Source organism: Cynoglossus semilaevis, chromosome 18 (assembly GCF_000523025.1).
Source record: "Cynoglossus semilaevis isolate Cse_v1.0 chromosome 18, Cse_v1.0, whole genome shotgun sequence".
NCBI classification, from domain to species: domain Eukaryota; kingdom Metazoa; phylum Chordata; class Actinopteri; order Pleuronectiformes; family Cynoglossidae; genus Cynoglossus; species Cynoglossus semilaevis.
In genome coordinates, this window is record NC_024324.1 from 9,800,379 (window position 1) to 9,819,430 (window position 19,052).

General features: G+C 41.6%; 3 protein-coding genes across 6 annotated transcripts; 1 reads left to right on the forward strand and 2 right to left on the reverse strand.

Annotated features, from left to right (window-relative positions):
- Positions 1–1,730: 1,730 nt before the first annotated feature.
- Positions 1,731–6,463, reverse strand: snrnp40 (small nuclear ribonucleoprotein 40 (U5)). Its single transcript, XM_008331607.3, has 10 exons — positions 6,236–6,463; positions 5,568–5,697; positions 5,380–5,473; positions 5,124–5,289; positions 4,606–4,728; positions 3,856–3,976; positions 3,691–3,773; positions 2,855–2,916; positions 2,325–2,428; positions 1,731–2,038 (listed from the first exon to the last, which is right to left on the reverse strand). Exons 1-10 carry the CDS (start codon positions 6,344–6,346, stop codon positions 1,989–1,991), a joined length of 1,044 nt encoding a protein of 347 aa, XP_008329829.1. The 5' UTR covers positions 6,347–6,463; the 3' UTR covers positions 1,731–1,988.
- A 20-nt stretch (positions 6,464–6,483) lies between these two features.
- Positions 6,484–9,189, forward strand: zcchc17 (zinc finger, CCHC domain containing 17). Of its 4 annotated transcripts, XM_008331611.2 has the most exons (8): positions 6,576–6,592; positions 6,952–7,006; positions 7,135–7,309; positions 7,473–7,573; positions 7,654–7,745; positions 7,827–7,927; positions 8,036–8,175; positions 8,295–9,189. In XM_008331611.2, the coding sequence occupies exons 3-8, from the start codon at positions 7,171–7,173 to the stop codon at positions 8,472–8,474; spliced, it is 753 nt and encodes a 250-aa protein (XP_008329833.1). In that variant the 5' UTR covers positions 6,576–6,592; positions 6,952–7,006; positions 7,135–7,170; the 3' UTR covers positions 8,475–9,189. The 4 variants fall into 4 exon arrangements, with proteins under 4 accessions (XP_008329830.1, XP_008329834.1, XP_008329833.1 ...); XM_008331608.3 differs by lacking the exon at positions 6,952–7,006 and having other exon boundaries at positions 6,484–6,592; XM_008331612.3 differs by lacking the exon at positions 6,952–7,006 and having other exon boundaries at positions 6,554–6,583.
- Positions 9,190–11,253: 2,064 nt separating this feature from the next.
- fabp3 (fatty acid binding protein 3, muscle and heart) lies at positions 11,254–13,994 on the reverse strand. Its single transcript, XM_008331613.3, has 4 exons — positions 13,804–13,994; positions 12,289–12,461; positions 11,697–11,798; positions 11,254–11,620 (listed from the first exon to the last, which is right to left on the reverse strand). Exons 1-4 carry the CDS (start codon positions 13,874–13,876, stop codon positions 11,567–11,569), a joined length of 402 nt encoding a protein of 133 aa, XP_008329835.1. The 5' UTR covers positions 13,877–13,994; the 3' UTR covers positions 11,254–11,566.
- Between the last annotated feature and the right edge of the window lie 5,058 nt (positions 13,995–19,052).

Consider the following 19,052-nt stretch of genomic DNA (forward strand, 5'->3'; position numbering starts at 1 on the left):
GCGGGGGCGGGGGTGCCCGCGCGGCGCCCTGGTTGCGGCCGCCGTCACTGCTGCTCCTTCTCCGAGGCCTGCGGTGATTCAGAGCGGAAAACATTAATAACAAAAGCTATGTTTAATCAAGCTCAGCCCCGCATTCAAAGCCACACTGAGAGGCTTCAGCCCGCCCCCCCACCACCGGTCCAAGGGCAGAGTATAATGACCGCACCGGCGCTCACCACGGGAGCCCGTGGCCATCACTGAGTCACCCGTCCTTCCTGTGTTACTGTCAGGTCATTACTGCCAACTTAGAGAAAAGTCTGCAACATTCACACTTTCCATGCATACATCTACATATAAAATACTTGTCCTACATGTCGTGCCACAAACAACACCATACTCCATGAGTTCTGTTCGTTGTTGCACTATTTTTTTGTCCAAAAAGAAAATAGTGCAAAAAAAAAAAAAAATCTAATTATGTGCCTACACAGGGAAACAGTGGTTAGTTCCTTTGCCTTACAGCAACCCTGGCCTGTGGACAGCTGTGATTGGCCCCAGCTCCCCTGACCCTGGTTCAGTTAATGGTCGACTCCAACATTGACGTAGATGAGTGTGGATGTTGTTTGTCTCGAGTTGTTTCTCTGGTATTTCAAAGTAATTCACTGAGTTTTGGAGCCTGGTGATTGTCCACTGTGTCGAATTCAAATACCTAACAATTGTATTAATTGACAGGAAAATGTTGTTTTGAAATATATTACTTCAAATCAGGTAGACGTCGTCCTCTGTGGCTCCTTCCTCCGTCCGTCCGCCTCCGTCCTTGTTCTTTTCTCCCGTTCTAACTGCAGCATTACACGAAACATTGGGCAGTATTTTCAGCCAATCATCTGTTCCAAAAAGAAAGACAATTAGGAAAACCAGACTGAAGGTAGTGTCATCTAACAGTGGGAATTAGAACCACTAGGCGGCAGTAATTAAACGTAAAAGATGAAACTCTACCGTCAAACTCCAGTTTAATGCGGTGGTCCTCAATTATTTTCTGTCACCCCACTGCCCCCCATCCCCCCGGGATAGAAATGTTTTCACCCCCCTCGAATTAAAATACTATTGAGATCCTGTCCATTTGTGACATCTTAATCACGCTTCTTTACACTGTAATACACACAGCAGCAAGTCATGTCTGCAGCTAATCTGCCACAGATTAGAATAACCCCAGGGTGTAACATGTCAAATGTCCCCCACAGATGGATTTGTAGATGTGCCACCACCAGTTTATCACCAGGATAAATCTTTGTCCTTACCTTGTTGTTGGCTTGTGGTTGTTGTCTCTGAAAGTTTCTGAAGATGACAGATGTGGTAAAACCACGTCTTGTGATTTTATTGTCTACTTCCTGCTTCACGTACAGGATATAATTTACCCAGTGTGTAAAGCAGGAAGTCGACAATAACGTTTTAATTAGAGAAACTGCACAACAGAGGAGAGAAATACACAGTTTGTAAAATCAGTGAATTCACTTTCTTTGGCAGATCTTCTCCTGAAGTGAAGCTTCAAAAACCTGTGGCCTCGGTCCATATAATAAGTAAGAAAGGATGGGCAGACTTGATAACATGGGTTTTCCTTTCTGTGTAATTTGTGGCTAAAAATATCTCAATGCTGCTGCTCACCAGGAATGTTCCGGACCAATGACCTGACAACTGTATCACTTCTGTTGTTGTCAATCCCTTGATATCGACTAGAGGATGAAATAAAAGAATCATTCCAAGTGTTCTCCGGAATATCAAAGTTTATTAAAAAGAAAGAGATTAGAATAAAAAATAAACATGAAGCTGTAGGTGTTGTGACGGCCTATCATAAACTAGACTCAAACATCCTGAGGCTGTTTTGGGACAAACAGTAGCAACATTAAAATGCTGCAATTTCTAACGGTTGTCAATCACCACCATCTACATCCACAAAGCAGCAAACACACACACTTGCCCATACACACACATCCAAGTTTCCATAGAGAAGAACCCTACTGGATTTCTCCCATGTAGAGCCGTTTATCACTGGAGCCAGAAAGCACTGTGTGAGGGGGGGGGGAAGAGAAGACATTTAGTTTAGTTTTTCCTGTAACCAAGCTGGAGGTGAGCTACAAGCTACAATTACACTAGAAGCCAAGCGGTTGACCACGGTCTGCCCAAGCCACATAAACATGAAAAATCACAGCCTTTTTTTTCAGTTTGTCCTCGAACACGAGGACACTAAACCTAGGCCATGAAACTTTAACATTTCCCCATCCTATATATATTTTCTGACATACAGTATATTACAGCCCGTAATCCAAGAATGACGTCAGGGATCCACTCACCAATGGGCTCCTCTGGGTGGAAGGCCACTTCATTGACTGAGCCGGCGTGACCAGGAAGCTTGTACAGGATCCTGCGTGATGTGGTGTCCCAAATATACACAAACCTGTAAACACAGCCAGTCATCAGTGATGAAAAAGATAAGGATGTTTGACACTCCTAACATATTTCTACCGAAAAAAAGTTTCCTGACTGAAGACAGTTTGATACAGAAAGACCAAACGATTCTAAAGATTTGAGTCACACATCAGACAACAAAGGTCAGGAATGTCAGCTCTGGTGAATGAAAGAAAAAAACCCTGTGCGTTAACTGTTGAAGAATTTCTCATATGTTGTGGATCACAAGGAAAAATCTTTTGTAGTAAAAGACAGATGTGTGAAATGAGCAAGGACGGAGCTGGAATCTGAGGATTAGCCTGGAGGGACTGTCAGGCTCCGACAAAAATGACTCTGAACCTGATAATTAAGTAGAACTACGCCCCTAGCGTGTGTGTGTGTGTGTGTGTGTGTGTGTGTTGGAGGATCGTCTTACCGATCTGCAGAACCTGCAGCTATCTTACTGCCATCAGTGGACCAGGAGCATCTCAGTAAGTTCTGAGCAAACCACAGAGACAGATGTTAGAAACACGACACAACCATCTGAGCTGTACGCGACTATATTTAGATTAAAGACAAGAATCATTAGAAAGGAGAACAGAGCGAAGGCAAAAAGAGAGGATCAAACATCACACATCTGCGGTCAACAGCAGCACGGGGTGGGGGGGGGGGAGACGCACTCGCATGTGTTTGAAATGTTGAAGAAAAAAAGAGACTAATGTTTGCACCTTTGTTCCATGTAACTGTACATGTAAGTGTATGATGGTACATTAGCTACAACACATTCAGTTCAGTTGGGAAATGGTTAAAAATATAGATAATAAGTTAACAAATAACAATAATTAGTTGTGAATGTAAAAAAAACCTGTTGGCGACACTGGGAGGCATATCTGAGATAATATGTTAGAGTTATTCAAATTTCACAATCATACAGTCTCAAAAAGTTTTTTTTTCCTATTCTTGGTGCCTATAAATATGTATGTGTTTCTGTATCAAATAAACTGAGGTTGTGTTACAATGTTGTTCAGCTTTTCTTTCTTCAGATCAGGCAGAGACAAGATGAGGTGAATTCTCTTTTTGTACAGTCAATAATCCCTGGTCCCCAAAGTAAATTAGGAATGAGATTAATGTTATGAACCACTCCATTTAAACCTGGTTTATAACACTTCATTTTTGCTTACTCATTCTATTAAAAAAAGGCACATCGATACTTTCATGCATGTTTAATGCAGTCGCTGACAAAGAGGTCGGACGCAGGATCTCATAAAGTACCTTCTCAAAGTTGTGCACGTTGCCCTGGAAAATCTTCACGCATCTCTCCTTGGGTGCAAATGGTCGAACATCCCAAATACGCACTACACAGAAAACAGGATGAAGGACAGGTAAGAGTTACTGGGCATCATGTCCTGAGATGGAGACATCCTACACACGTCCTACCTGTGTTGTCCATGGAGTTGGAGAGAAGATATGATCCTTCAGAGCTCAGTGCCAGTCCGGTCACAGAGTCCCCGTGGCCGTGCATGTTGTAGATCAGCTTGTTCTGCCTCAGGTCCCAAACCTGCACCAAAACCACACAGCTAAATCAGGGAATGGGCTAATAATGCTGACTGTGCAAAAGATGAATGCATGAGTAAGAAAGTACCAGGCAGCTCCGTTGGTCTGCTCCTCTTAACTTGATTTAAAATGTCATTAAACATTTATGGTCCAAGTTGCAAGTTTAAGGTCTTCAAAATAAAAATGGTCCCATTTAGAGGAAAACAGACGGCAGCACTCTGCACTGGGAGTCTAATTGTAAGCATTTACCACCTTAACAGTCAGGTCACCTATGGACCATTAGCCTTAATGGTATTTTAACAAATTTAACCAATTGTTTTTCACCACACACTCAGTGCCATATGTTCTGGGATCATATTAAGGCTATTTGTTTCTTCCACATCAGATCTTCAACTTAGTGAAGCCCAGAGGGAACACCTCACACAAAATCAGCCTGTGTAAAAGGTAAAAGTGTGAATTTTCTTTTGACCCCAGAGAGGATTAAATACTGCTAAGTCAGACCAGTACTGTTCTCAATGCAAATGGTGTGTAATGAATCTGGACAGCAGTATTTAATCAAAGTTATAGACTTCTGTAGTGAACTACAAGGAGGAACATAATAATCTTTACTGCAGTAGTACTCAAACACCGAACCTTGATGTCGTTGTCGATGCCTCCAGACAGAATCTGATCACTGGTGTCATTGAAGGTGACAGCCAACACTTGATAAGTGTTCTGGAAGGTGTGGATTGCGCCCTTCTTACGAATGTCCCACAACTAACACAGAGACAAAAACACAGGCAATCAATAAATGTATCATCAGCATTGTGTGACCAACAGCTGTTAACACACAGTGTTATCAGGGAAAACCTCTAAATAATTGTGTTCAAGGTCAAGTAAGAATAAGTTGAAATCTTTTTTTATAAAAAGCAACCAGAATGGACAGGATTAGTAATGAGCCGATGAGACAAACAGCTGACATTTGAAGATGAAGTTAAAGAGGCAGGTTGAGTTGATTTGCAGAGTGCAAATAATGGGTGATAGAAATAGAGCTGCACGGCAGGAGGAAGAGAGGAAAACACACAGATGTAGTTAAGGAGGTGTAAGAGCTGTGGTGACCCCACAGAAGGAAAGAAGGATAAAAACGTTTCAACAAAGGCAACTCAACTCACCTTGACTGTACCATCATCGCTGCCAGTGCAGATGAGCTGTGGGCCTCTGCGAGCCGGGTAACAAGTGTTAACAAAGGAGGTGTGGCCCTTCAGACGCTTGACCCTCTCCCCTGTCTCACTGTCCCACACACCGACAGTCTTGTCTGTGCTGGCTGAGAAGAGCAGACTGAAAAAAAAGAACAGATGAGAAAGAATTACTTTAATTTTTTAAGTAAAAAAAATGCTAGTACTTTCATTAAATGTTCTTCTTTCTTACCTGCCGTCTGTGTTGTAGTGCAGCTCCATCACTGCTCCACTGTGGCCCTTCAATGTGGCATAGTTTTCACAATCTCCATAAACATTCCACATCACTGTAGCAAAAACACAGTACACAATTAAACCATATGTTAAAAAAAGCTAAACTAAATAAATGAACAATTATTAGCAGCTGTTAACAACACATACATATGAGCCTGTCGAATCCTGAAGAGGCCAGTGTGGCACCATTGGGATGAAACTTGCAGCAGTAGACCTCGCCCTCATGACCAGACATGAGCATGATGGGAGCCTGGAGGCTGGAGGTTCGTGGAGGGCCCTGCAACAGGAAACTTAATTTAAATGGGTTTGTTCCATTCTTGCTGCATGGTGTTTCCTACTGAGCCAATTGTTGTACACCAGAGGACCAGCTTCTGTTCTCATCAACACTGACCACTTATATAATTCTTCAAATAAACCTTTAGATTAGAATGAATTTCTCTTTAGAGAAACAGTAGTCAAGTAGAATCAGGATGTTAGTGCTTTGTCCATAAACTTTAAAACGATCAATTCATTTTATAATAATAAACGTCCGGATGATTTGTTTTTATTGATATAGAGAGATACAGAAAGTCTGAAGAGAACATAAAGTTGTAGAATCATAGCTGAGTGAGACTCGGGGTTCTTTATTTACATTTCACAGAATACTGGACTTCTTGTTCCTGTTAACCACGACACGGTGTGCTTGACTTTAGCCCACAAAGCAGAAACTTTTTAAGCACTCTAACATGTTCCCTTCGAAACCAGAAATTTGAGAAAGAGACACTGTGGGTTTAATATCTTCTCTTGGAATTTTTTGTTCACATTCATTCTCTTACCGTGGCCACGAGTTGCTGAGACTGAGCCGCCGCTACTAACTCATTTCGGGGTCTTTTCACGGCAGTAGCAACCAACGCCAGGTCCGCCGCTCTCTTTTTAGGGTCAATCATCTTCGTTTAATGGAGAACAACGGGAGAAACGTTTATACTTCCAAATTCTAATTTCAAACAGCTATCAGTCCCTATCGTAAACTGCTTCAACCGTGGTAAAACCGAGGAAGAACGACGAAGAACTACTTCCGCCTGCAAACGCTCTGTGATTGGTTGAGGTCTGAATGGACACGATTGATTGGCTGGTTTCCTTGTTGTCGTTCTTTGTGCACCGGAAGTGAAAGCGAAGAAGCGGCAGTAAGAAGGGTGACAAAGTTTTATTTAAAAATAAATGGTTCTGATCTATTTTTTAATATATATGTCTTACAGTATAATTTTAGGCACGGAGAACGAATTCTATTTATGTGTTTTTAAAGGTTAAATATTCTTTAATAGGCTTCTTAGAAAACATCGCTGCTAGCAGTAGCTTAGCCTCTGCTGCTGTTTTGATTTTATTCATTTACAAAGTTACCGTTGCTTTATTATTGTATTCGAGAACCTATACCTGCGTCTTTATTGCATATGGAGATCATTGAGTTTAAGACAATTCGTTTAAAACTAATGTGTGAGGGCAACCATTAAGCGTCAGTATAGCGAACGTAAAGGGAATGACATTTAATTCACAGATATTTCAGTAGTGTTACTTGAGTTGTCAAAGATCACCTGGAGAGTAACAGTAAGGTTTGTATACATGTGCACCGCATTGTTATTTGATGAAAGTTTTTTTTTTCACTTCGATAAAAGTTTGCTTTCCTTTAATTTTGTTTCACTGCTATGCAAATATATATCACCCATTTCTATTTTTCTAGATCTAATACAGATACAGTTGGGGGCCTGCTGCCACGATGTCAGACAGTGATGGTGCAACACAAGAGCCTGCTGGATTGGAGGGTCTACCACCAATTTACAGCATCTTAAAGGGAGAAGTGGTTTCTGTGCAGACTTATGGAGCTTTTGTCCGTCTGCCAGGATACAGGAAGGAAGGTGTGTGTGGTCGATTTTATAATTATATACACAATCACTTCTAGTTTCTTCAGATGTAATTACACAAAGAAATAAAATAAATATACTGATTAGAATGTCTACAAGAAAGTCCAAATCGTTTATGTATTTAAAAATGATCTTCTTGTTTTTGTTCTTTTCTCAGGCCTGGTACATGTCAGTGAGATGTCTGCCTCACGGGTGGAGAAGGCCTCAGAAATAGTGGATGTTGGGGAACAGGTGTGGATTAAAGTCATTGGAAGAGAGGTAACGCACAAGGATACACAAACACAGAATAATGTTTGTGAACGTCAGTGTGGCTGCAGCTCTTTCCTCCTTTTTGTCAGATTCGAGGGGACAAGGTCAAGATGTCCTTCTCAATGAAAGCTGTCAATCAGGGAACAGGGCGAGACTTGGACCCCAACAATGTCAATGCAGAGTGAGTGCTTATAGTGTTATAGTGTTGATGCCTGTACTTCTTTAGCTATGTCACATGCTATGATCTGTCATTTGACTGTAGGCAAGATGCCAGGCGACGAAGGCAGTTCAGAGACCAAACTGGAAACAAGATCACACTGGAGGCCGTACTCAACACCACGTGTTCAAAGTGTGGTTGCAAAGGTACAATGACAGTGCAGTCGTTATGGGTGTTGAATCTAAACATAAGTCCACTTACTTTTACTCATTTTGTCTTCTGTCATAACTTGAACACGTTGGTGTTTCTCATAGGTCATTTTACAAAGGACTGTTTCTCTGCCCCGGGGTTGCAATACGCTCTTTTGCCAGAAGAGGACGACAAAGAGCCACAGCAGCAAAGCTCTGCATCTGTTCTAAAGCAAGACTCAGACAAAAAGAAGAAGAAAAAGAAGGTCAGTGTGTTAGTCAACTATTGTTGGATTGTCCTTACTACTGTTAAATCTCCTGTTCTCTTTTCCCATACTGCCTAAACATCTCTATTCAAGCTGTCTTTATTTTCTACTTAATTCAGGAGAAGAAAATGAAGAAGAGGAAGAGAGAGAGAAAGGAGTCAGACAGCGACAGTAGCAGCAGCAGCGGTAGCAGCGAAGACGAATGTAAATCCAAGAGGAAGCGTCACAAGCACTCTCATGACAGAGAGGACAAGAAGAAGAAGAAACACAAGAAACACAAATCTCATAAACACAGCTGATACAGAGACACTTGTACACTTACAGCAGCTTTTGACACAGGTTGTTAAAAAAAGGAGGTGATTAGAAAAAGACGGGAACTGAACTACAGCTGTGTTTTCTCAGTGAATCACAAGCTTATTAAAGGAACTTTTAGTTAAAAAATGTAAGCAGTGTTGCCAGGACCTTAGATACTTTTTTTTAGGTCTTTGAAGTTAAAATGGAATGCAAAGTTGAGCAATACCTTGTGGTAAATTATATATGAAGACACATGGTAGTTTTCAGTTATTTGTGTGCTGAGGGATAGATTAAAGTCTTGATGGAAATGACATAGCCCTCACTTTGGGGCAGTGGAATGAAAATAAGGATTCATATGATTAGCTGATGTATTTTATTTATTAAAAAACATTGCTTTTTGTCATCTATGGATTGTTTTTTAATTCTTCATTGGAGGATTTACAGATAAGTTATTGTCCAGTTGGGAGCTCAGCAGGACCAGATAATGAAATACAAGTCTTGCTTCTCCTAATGAAACCCTGTCTGCCCCAGGGGGGAGGGATTCATTCATCATATGTAACCTTATACCTGTAAACCATGGCGGTCCCTCCTAAAATCCAGATATTGTACTGAGATACCAGGTTTCTGAAGCTCTGGGAAACCCATTAAGCAGAAATGAGGCAGTGAAGCCAAATTATGGGAAGTGAAAAAACACACACACACACAAACACAAGGACAGAGGAAGAAGTAAAGACACATGCAGGAAGCCAAATTAGACACAACCGAGCCGGACAGGAACCGCATGCTATGGTGATATCAATGCAATGTCTGTCACTTGTTCTGTACTTGTGTTTACATCTGTGTTTGTTTATTTATATTGTCTCCCCCTGGGCCAACACACACACACACACACACACACCTTCCTGCATGGCTACTGTTTACTCCATTAAAGTGTGTTTTACTTGTAAAGATCAAACGTGTTTCTCAGTGTCTTTGTTCCTACACCTTGAACTCCTATTGTTGCTGCTAAGGTCTGTCCTAATGACTCCAAAACACACATGCACACAAACAAAAGGAGCTGTCAGCATGGGTCTGTGGACCGTTGGTCTACATCTGACCTGACCTTAGGTCACAAAAAGTTCACGGCTTTAAGTCAGAAACACTGAACTGTCCCTTTAGGCAAAACATAGACAACATTGTCAAATTAACTAAAAAGTGTAGGAACAGATTTAGGCCATGTCAGGGCTTTGACCCTGTTTCCACGCTTCTGCATGTAGGACAGTAGTTGATAAATAGTTTCCAGCTGCAGTGGTTTGGCTGAACTCTGTGAACTCCCTCAGTAAGACCCCTGCCCATTGGTCAGAATCAGACCTCTTCATTTGAACTGCACTTGTGTTTCTTCTGCCTGCACCGTGAAGAGAGACAGGAGTTTTGTGTTAGTGTGTTTTACCTGCATCATTTAAAGGTACACACTGAGCGACAGTTAGCAACTCCTCTCACCTCTGTTCAAAGCTCGTCATACGGCACATGATGAAGAGTACAGAGTATAACATGGTACGGCTACTGCTCCTGCCTAATTAGCATTTCAGGGGCTAACAGCAAATAAATAATATAAATTATATACTGTACATAAATGAACACGCAATACTGTGCAGGGTCTGTTCTGTAGCTCTGACATAATGACACAGTGCAGTGACCATGTCCTGCTGTGGGGCACCTGTGACGACCTTTCACACTGTAACCCTCCTTCTAGTTGGCAGTTTGTTCTAACACATGACACCGACCGACTCTTAGCAGGGAAAGATCCAAATTTAGACGATGCACACACAGAGGTACAGACAGAGCCCTGGCCCTGGCTAGTCTGAACACAAAGTTTCCTCTCGACCAGCCAGACCAAACACACACAGAGGACACTGGCGAGAGTTCTGTGCCCAATGGAAGGAATTGACCATGTGACACACTTCAGAACATGAATATAATACTCACTATTTGATGCAACATTGATACCAACTACTAATCATGTCCCAAAGCAATATTTCACAGAATAAATTAACCAATTTTGGGCCCCCATCAGTCAGGGGCCCAAACTGTTTTACCTCCGCCCCCCGTCTTTTACAATGTCCACAGGCTATAATTAACCTCCTGGTTCATGTAAAACTAATAGCGACGGATAATGTGCTCACAAGTTTGAATCCACTGGTGTGCGTCACTGCTCAGCTCTCACACCTTGTTGTTTTTCCAACAATCACGCTTCGTAAATACCTCTGAATTTATGATGCCAAACACTTCACACTGCTACACAAGTGAATCTGCTCAGTACAACATACTGTATACTACAAACGAGTATTACTGCCACATTGAGGATAAAATAAAAAAAAGTACAATTACCACAATAAAGACTTGTTCACCAGAAAAAATTGTAACATTTAAATAAGTCATAAGTTTGAGAATGAAGTTATAATCACCATAATGTCGTTACATTACCTACACCATGTTCTGGTAAATTTGGGTGGAAGAAAATGGGAGGAAACTGGAGTACCTGGAGAAAATCTAACCCTCCCAAAATGGAGTGTAAATACTGCCTAAAGCAGTCACACCAAGGGCAGGTAGACTGGTTAGGTTTGTGGAAGACTTACCTCCTCTCATCTAAGAGGTTGAAAAAGCCTTTTGGATGAGAGGGAGGAAAGTCTTGAACTGTAACTGGTTCCGATAAGATGACAGAACGTGCACAGACAAAAATAAAATGGCATTTTTGAACAGGGTTTGAACCTGGAGTTTTTCACCACCTCAGTGAAAAACATGAGCTCCATTCATTCACCAGTGTGGACTTTTTATTTATCAGGTTGTAAGTTGAGTTACAACAAAGCTTTGAACATTGTTTTATGTTTACCATAGGTCTTTGTACAGAACACATTTTTTCTACAAAAGGAAAAAAAAGCAAAAAAAAAGAAAAAACTGTGGACAAATATAATCAGAATCCAATGGAGTTTGATGTGTTTGTCACAGTAGAATGACGGACAGTAGTGGCTCATGCTCGTCATGGTTACTGGTTGAGATGATGTTGAGGAATCTGTGGTGAAGAGCTTCAGACGGTGAGTGGCTGGTCCCATGTCGGGTTTTACTGAACTTTTTCATAGCGACGTATGCAAACAACCTCTCCAACTTTGAGTGTCTGTTAAAATCAGAGGAAAGAATTAGTACTTGTGCCAACAGACACGCGTGAACAGATGACCACGGTGGGTACTCACGAGTGTGAGGGCATTGTCGCTGACTTCTCTGACCAGCGAGGTCTCTTTGCCGTCCCACTTCTGTACATGCACCATCTTGCCGTCCTCTATTGATACAACAGACTGTTGGACGGAGGGACAAACAGGAGTTGGTTAAAGCAGCGGCAAAATCAGTAAGGTGTTATATCCATCAAAGAAAGAACAGTAGACAGGTGGACAAATCATGTCGTAAGGTGGACCATGTAGTCCCACCATAACACTGAACCCATCTGTCACCCCGACTGCACTTCTGAACAGTTACATTCTAATTTATGAGCCTTCAGTGTTTGTTGGCCAGAAAGTCATCCATGTACATTAATCAAGACAAAATATTGGAATACGATATCTGACATAATACTCATAACCAATATCTTGATGTGAATTCAACAACTGATATTTTGCAACATCGCATTAAACCTTACACCTAGTATACGTATCCACACACATGTTAGTACTGAAGGTAAATTCAACACTATCTCTTTTACCAGAGTGGGTATATAAGTTACATTCATTTGATCAGTGGCTAAATCGAAACACTGTTTGTGTTCATAACGATGTAACAGGAAGCTCTCACCTTGACCTTCCTGCCATCTGCTGTGGTCTCGTCAAACTCCTCTCCAATCTTATAGGAGATCTCTGTGTTCTTAATGGCGCTCTGGGTCTTCAGCGTCACAACGCCCCCATCCACTGAGATGATGGTGGTGGGTTTGGTCATGTTGCCTAACTTACGTGTAGGAAAGCCAACACCTGTGAACGACAAAACAAGGAAAAAAAGAGAAGAGCTGTGATTTATATTCTGGAAAAAATATGTGGCACTAAATCATGTGTGAATATTCTACGGAGACATAATAATAATAACCTGAGCGGTGAGAAAAAAAAATGGTGGCGTCGGCCTCTGGTTGTCTTCAAAGTGACAGGCTCTAATCTGCACTTGTCTTCAGTCAAAACTGTGTGACACTAAACAGGAGCAGTGACCTGGCAGCTTGTACTGACAACATCGTTCATGTGCATTGTATTTAACTTTTTGGAAGACAAATACACTTCGTTCGGTTGTTTTGCTCAGTTCTACAGGGTTTGCCGTTGGTGGTAAAAAAAAAAGATGCAGAAAATCAGGTTTCCACAGTTCTCTGTCACAGTGTGATTTAGTCTCTGAGCGTGTGAAAGAGATCCCATGCCAGTTGGCTTGAAAACACAGACGACTTACAGTTTGTGCGTACACAACAACAAAAATGTAGCTTTTTTTTGGGGTGGTGGAGGAGGGACTAATGTTCTTTTATTTATATTTGTCTGATTTTTAGTCAGGACTTGACCAAACCTGCTCTGATGTTTGTATTTGCACTGACACTTCCTACCCCACCCTCCAGACACCCAGCCAGACAGCCTGTTTGGGGCTTTTATTTCTACACTCTGCCCCCATTAGTACCTTGGTGGTGGGACCATGTTAATATTCAGCTCCTCCCCTGACCTCAGACAATGACCAGCTTTCAGAGAAGGTCACCCACTGAGTGCTGAAGAATGCCTTTGTGTGAACACAAACCCATTCTTCAGGATTATGGGGACACACTTTAAATCTGTGACAGTTAAAGCATTTCCTCAGAAACAAGTTGTGATGGTCGGGGATCAGAGCTTGGAGAATGACCTGCAAGAGTAAACACTGTGTGTGTGTGTGTGTGTGTCAGCTACTTGCCATTCACATTTTCTCACAGAGGCTTGATTTTCTTTTCCACTCCCTCTCTCTCTCTCTCTCTCTCTCTCTCTCCTCCCTCCCTCCTTCATTTCTAGCACTTAGGCCATGTGGTAAACCACTTCTCCTCCTCCTGCTGCCTCTGTCTCTCTTTTATTGATGTCATTTGTATTCTTTTACGTCTCATTTCTTTCATTCTCAATCTCGACTCCTCACGTGTTCACTTCTTTTTGTCTCCTTTCACTTTGATCTGCATTTTGACAGCAAGACCAGGTTGCGCCACAAACAGACAAACGCACGTACTCACATGCAGCACTGGCAGCGTTGCATCCTCTCTTGTTACACGCATGCGCACACACGGCCAGTCTCCAGCTCAAACACACGGAAGCGCATTGGTCCACTTACCCAGCTCCTTCATGTATTCGTCAAAGTTTTCGGTCTCCTTCATGTTCCATGTTCCAACGAAAGCTTCAACCATGGCTGCGGCGGTGGTAGAGAGACGCAGAAGAGGCGCAGAAGAGAGGGAGAGAGAGCGAGACAGAGGAGGAGAAGACCCGCAGCTAAGAGAGGGAGCGACAGAGTGAGAACGGAGGGAGACGACAGAGCGGGGGTATTCAGCAGCGCACTACCGCACTGCGCTCCTACTGGCTGGATCACAACGGCTGTTCATGACGTCACCAGTCTGTGCACAGACAGAGTGAGAGCAGGGGTGGGGGGTGAAAGAGAGGCTGAGCTCTGCAAGTCACAATGTATGCTGCATCCATGTGAAAGAAAATATAATCATTAATCTACCTTTAAAATTGTTCAACCCATTCATCTTAAACATTGGTCTCCACTACTGATTGTTGATAAAAATGTATACTTACTATTATTAGAGGTTCACACTTTACAGTCTTACCTTTTTGTTTTCAAAATTGTAGCAGCTTTTTTGCTATTTTTTTTAACATATTGTTGCTAAAGTTAGTTTAGTGCATGAAAAGAAAAAGAGTCAAGGTCTTTGAAAAGGGAGAGGAAGTATACATCTTTCAAAATAAAATACCACGTAGATGTAAATTTAGACAATTCTGAAAAAAAAAAACCTTGTTTTTTTTTTGTCTGCAGCCCAGTACTGGTCCCTGACCCAGAGGACGGGGGTCCCTGCTTTAGATAATACACTGTAATTAAAAATAGACGTAACATGAGGTTGTGGAACCTTGAGAGTCACAAAATGAAGACACATTGTCTTCCATGTTTAGATGAGGGTCTGCTCCTCTGCATCTTCAAACACACGGGGACCACAACACAGAAAAACAGCTGGTCGTTCAATTTGAATTTGAAAGTCTTAGTCTTAGATAGAGGCAGGGAGAGGCCCACCTTACAAAGAATAAAAGGAGCAAAAAGAGGAGGAAGTGGGGGGGGGGGGGGGGCAAACCCGTCTCTGAAAGTCAGTTAAAGAGAAGGACAACACCCAGATGTAGCCTGGGTGGAGGAGGGGGACGTGATTGATTTTTCTTTAGCACTGTTGGGCCGGGGGTTGAAGGTTCATCTTGCCTCACTGAACTGATTTGGTTTTACACTCTCTTTGCACTTGTTTGGTTTTTACTGACCCCCACTCCGGGCACAGCACAGTGTGTGTTGCTGTGATCACGTTGTGCACACAGTCGTAAAGCACATTATCACAGTGGCAACCGATGGCAGAGCTGTTGTTGTCGTGAGGGTGATTGGAGTGGAGGAGACCTGCTGACTGACTGCAGCACATGGCTGCTCATGTTATAGAGTGAAACACTGCATCAACTTATAGTCCTTACTGAGAATCACACAGACGGTCTATTCTTACTTAACGGCCTATTTTTTTAAACACACTTATATTGTTATTTTCTTCTTTTTTGAATATTGCGTGTCACATGAATGACTATTTGCTCTGGGGAAATTTGACTCTTATTAAACATTAGGTCTTCTACCAATTACATGTGTCTGTATTTTGTCTTTTTTACGATGAATAAATCGTATTAATTTCTAAATAAAAATTAATTACTGGCAGAAGGCAGCCTGCTTTTTCCAGGATCTTATTTTTTAAACATTACAAACAAAAACAGTGAATAAATACATTCCTGTGTCAAATCTGAGATTTTCCTAAAAATGTTATAAAAGAAGTCAGTATGCTAACGTACTGAAGAATTTTAAAGGCCTGACTCTGTTAAAACCATTAACCTTTGACCTTAAGTGTCATGAACATTTGTATGATTTATGATTAAGGCAATGGGAGAGCGCCATGTTGGGTTAAAGGTGGAGGGAGAGTAGAATATTTGGGGCCGATCAGAACAGTTTTCCATTTAAAAATAGATATCAGTGACATGCATTCTCTGTGGGTTAAACCTTCTCAGGGTCGTGACCCTGGTGGACAGGACTACAAAAGAGCAAATTGGTGGGTCAGGTAATGATGATCAAAGTCAAACTAAGTCAAACTAAGAAATCCAGACGGCTTTGACAGACGCTGAGGATAAATACAGGATATAACTGGACACAGGATGTTGGGAATGGAAATGTCGAGAAGACCGAGGAAGATTTATGGACTTGGTGAAGGAGGCTATGAAGAAGGTAGGAGGTAGAGTAGAAGAAGGCAAGGATAAGAGAAAAATGGAACTAAAAAAAAAAAAAAAAAAAAAAATCAGCTGGCATCAAACTGGATGGAGCAGCTAAAATTAAAGGGCAACTTTGGACTTTTGGCCCTGTTCCTTTGTGCTGCTTTTTATTTATTTATGTCACTCCATTTGTTCTACTTCCTGTTATTTTGTTGCTGCAAACATGTAATCAAATCAAATCTGTGTATGTACAAGCTGGAATAACCACATCACACGCTGGAAACCGTTGCTCAAAAACCTCAGGGTTGACCTTACACATTAAGTCAAGATGATTGGAGATATCACGACACCAAAACCTGTCCTTACATGTTCACAAACTAAATGCAGACATATTTTCCCCGAAGACTGATGTGCGACTGCACACACACCTAGAATCACACCCACACACATAAATGCAGAACGACATCGGTTAATAAGAACAGATGTGTGTTCTCCGGCTGAGGGTGATGACACCCCTGTCTGCAGATAATCACATGATCGCTGGAAGTTGTGGAATAACTCACAAAGCACAGATTAGGAGGAAAAAAAGAGTCAATATTTAAAAGCTGTCAGGCTGCATCACATCACACTGCTCCCCCACCCTGTCCCACTGCCCCTGTCCTCCAGTGACCCACCTACCCCTCCCCTCTAAGTGTGTCTAAACCTGAACATGCGTGCGCATGTTTGGAATGAATGCATGGCAGTCAATGGTGGCGATGATAGTTGACATAAACAGGTGTGAGGGACACACATGCTGAACCAGTCATGGAGGGGGACAGAAGGTGAGAGGTCAAAGTCACGGAGCTTCAATTTAAAATGTGTTCACAGCTCCTCGGTTCGTCCCAGAGACACGTGTGGGAGGATCTGGGATCTCACCCAACACTGTGATATAGTGTTGTGGTCTTGGACTAAGGGCTGACTTTTCTCCCTGTAGTTCTGAGCAGGAAAGTCCCTGCATGTGCACTTTCTAATCACTGTCTGTCTCTCATCAATAAGTCCTATAAACATGTTTGTCTTCATTTTGAGTCTGAGGAGTAAGAGATCAAAAAGAGTCATGTTGTCAGAATACTAAGACAAACCACTACTCTCCACTTTTTTCGTCTCGCTCAGATTATATTTATCTCACTGTAGAATCAATTGATTTCAACTTTGAACTGTGTACACAGCAGAATCAATGTTTCAGGCCAGACTCACCACATGTGATTCAGCTGCTGTACCGTTCAGGCAAATGCTGCACAACCTGTGTTTGGCCTTAACAAACAGCACTGCAGTCAAGTGAGCTACTATTAATGTATGTGCTTGTTGGCTGATCAAATATACACACTGTTGACACAGGGAGTCACAGATGGCTTCTGTAGAGTAGAGGCTGGTATGAGTGCTCAGCTAAGGAGAAGTCCAGGAGCGTGGTAGCATTAGCAGCTTTCCTAACCTCCCTGAACACCAACCCTCAACACACATGTTTAGGTTTGTTACCGACACTCCCTTCAGGAGCACACCCTCATGCATCTACACTCCCTTTCTCTCTCTCTCTCTCTCTCTGTGCATGCCAGGCTGTATTAACTGTCCATATTCTCACACCCTGTTTTATTTGTGTCTTCAAACCCAGTTCATTTCACATAAGTCAGTTTATGGCTCTAACAGGTCAACCTATAAACAGCTAAAAACAGTATAAAATATATAACATTAATTAAATGCGTGTAATTTGTAGGTAATTTGCACTTATTTGGTTAAAAGGGCAACTGGTGAAGCTATGTTGACCAACCTGTTCAAACCAATGCCCACTGTGTACTCAGATACAAAGATGTAGCACCCGCTACTCTCTGTTTGCTGCTGGACACAGACTTCCTAGGCTGCAAAACATCTCAAACAATATACTGTACAATGTGCGTTTTGAACACAAACTGTGTATAAATAATTGATAGAGTCATCTACACAGCTTGGTAAACATCTGGACTGTTGCTGGTTTTAGAAAATGTTTCCCTGATATTCCACACATTCCTAGTTTCAGATCATCTTTAGTAAAACATTAGCATGTTTTTTTTCAATACCAATCATATTTAGAGAACTATGAACTATAAATAGTCATTGGAGGAGCCAGCTCCAATGGCAGTTCATAATGAGTAATCAACTGTTGGACAGAGTAGCAAGGTAAATTCCACCAATCTGGTTGGATTGTAAAAACACCATTTCAGGACACTTGTGCAACCACAGCCTGTGACTGAGACAGAGCTGTCCATTTTCTGAATAAGCTCTATGATTTCTAACAACTTGTGGATGAAACTCAAACTCAACAGCCAGCTAATTTTATCCACTTCCAGCTGTTGCTGTTGAAGAAATGCTAATTGTGGCTGCAGCACCAACAGCATTCATGGAGCGAAAACAACTACGACGTTGTGTGCCTATGTGGTTTGTATTAACTCAGCAGATGGAATTCACATTGCATTCCAAGGTGTAATAAAACTACTGGAGCCGAGAGAACTGGCAACAAGAAGAAGATGGGGAAAACACAGATGGATGGAAAGATTCCAAGACACAGAATCAACCCAGTTGGTCAGATTTATGTCCCCCATGTCTATAAGTGAGACGAGGCGAAAACAGGTGGGATATACCGTAAAATGCCTCTAGAGAATATTGGTACTTTATGTATATATATATATAACAGGACATTTTGACATCGTGGGTATTATCATATTTGTAAATGTTTTAACTGTAACTATATTCTCAGTATTTTAGGCGAGGTGTTAGCTACTTCTAGGCTAATTTTTCACAAACCAATATTTAGCTATTTGTTTCTAGCCATATTTATTAAAATAAATGTATTTATATATTTGGGGCCCCTTTTATGCAATTACCTCTGGCTTACTTTCAGCCAACACTTGTCTATCGTTTGGCAAATGTTTAAATCAGTTAAACACATTAACAATGTCCAGAGTTCTCATTTTCCTCACACATTATTCATACTTAGATTACACAGACGTATGATACTCATTATGAAAAAACAATTTAAATGATTAAAGTTAAACTTAAAATTACTTATGTCAGGTAGAGTGTTAG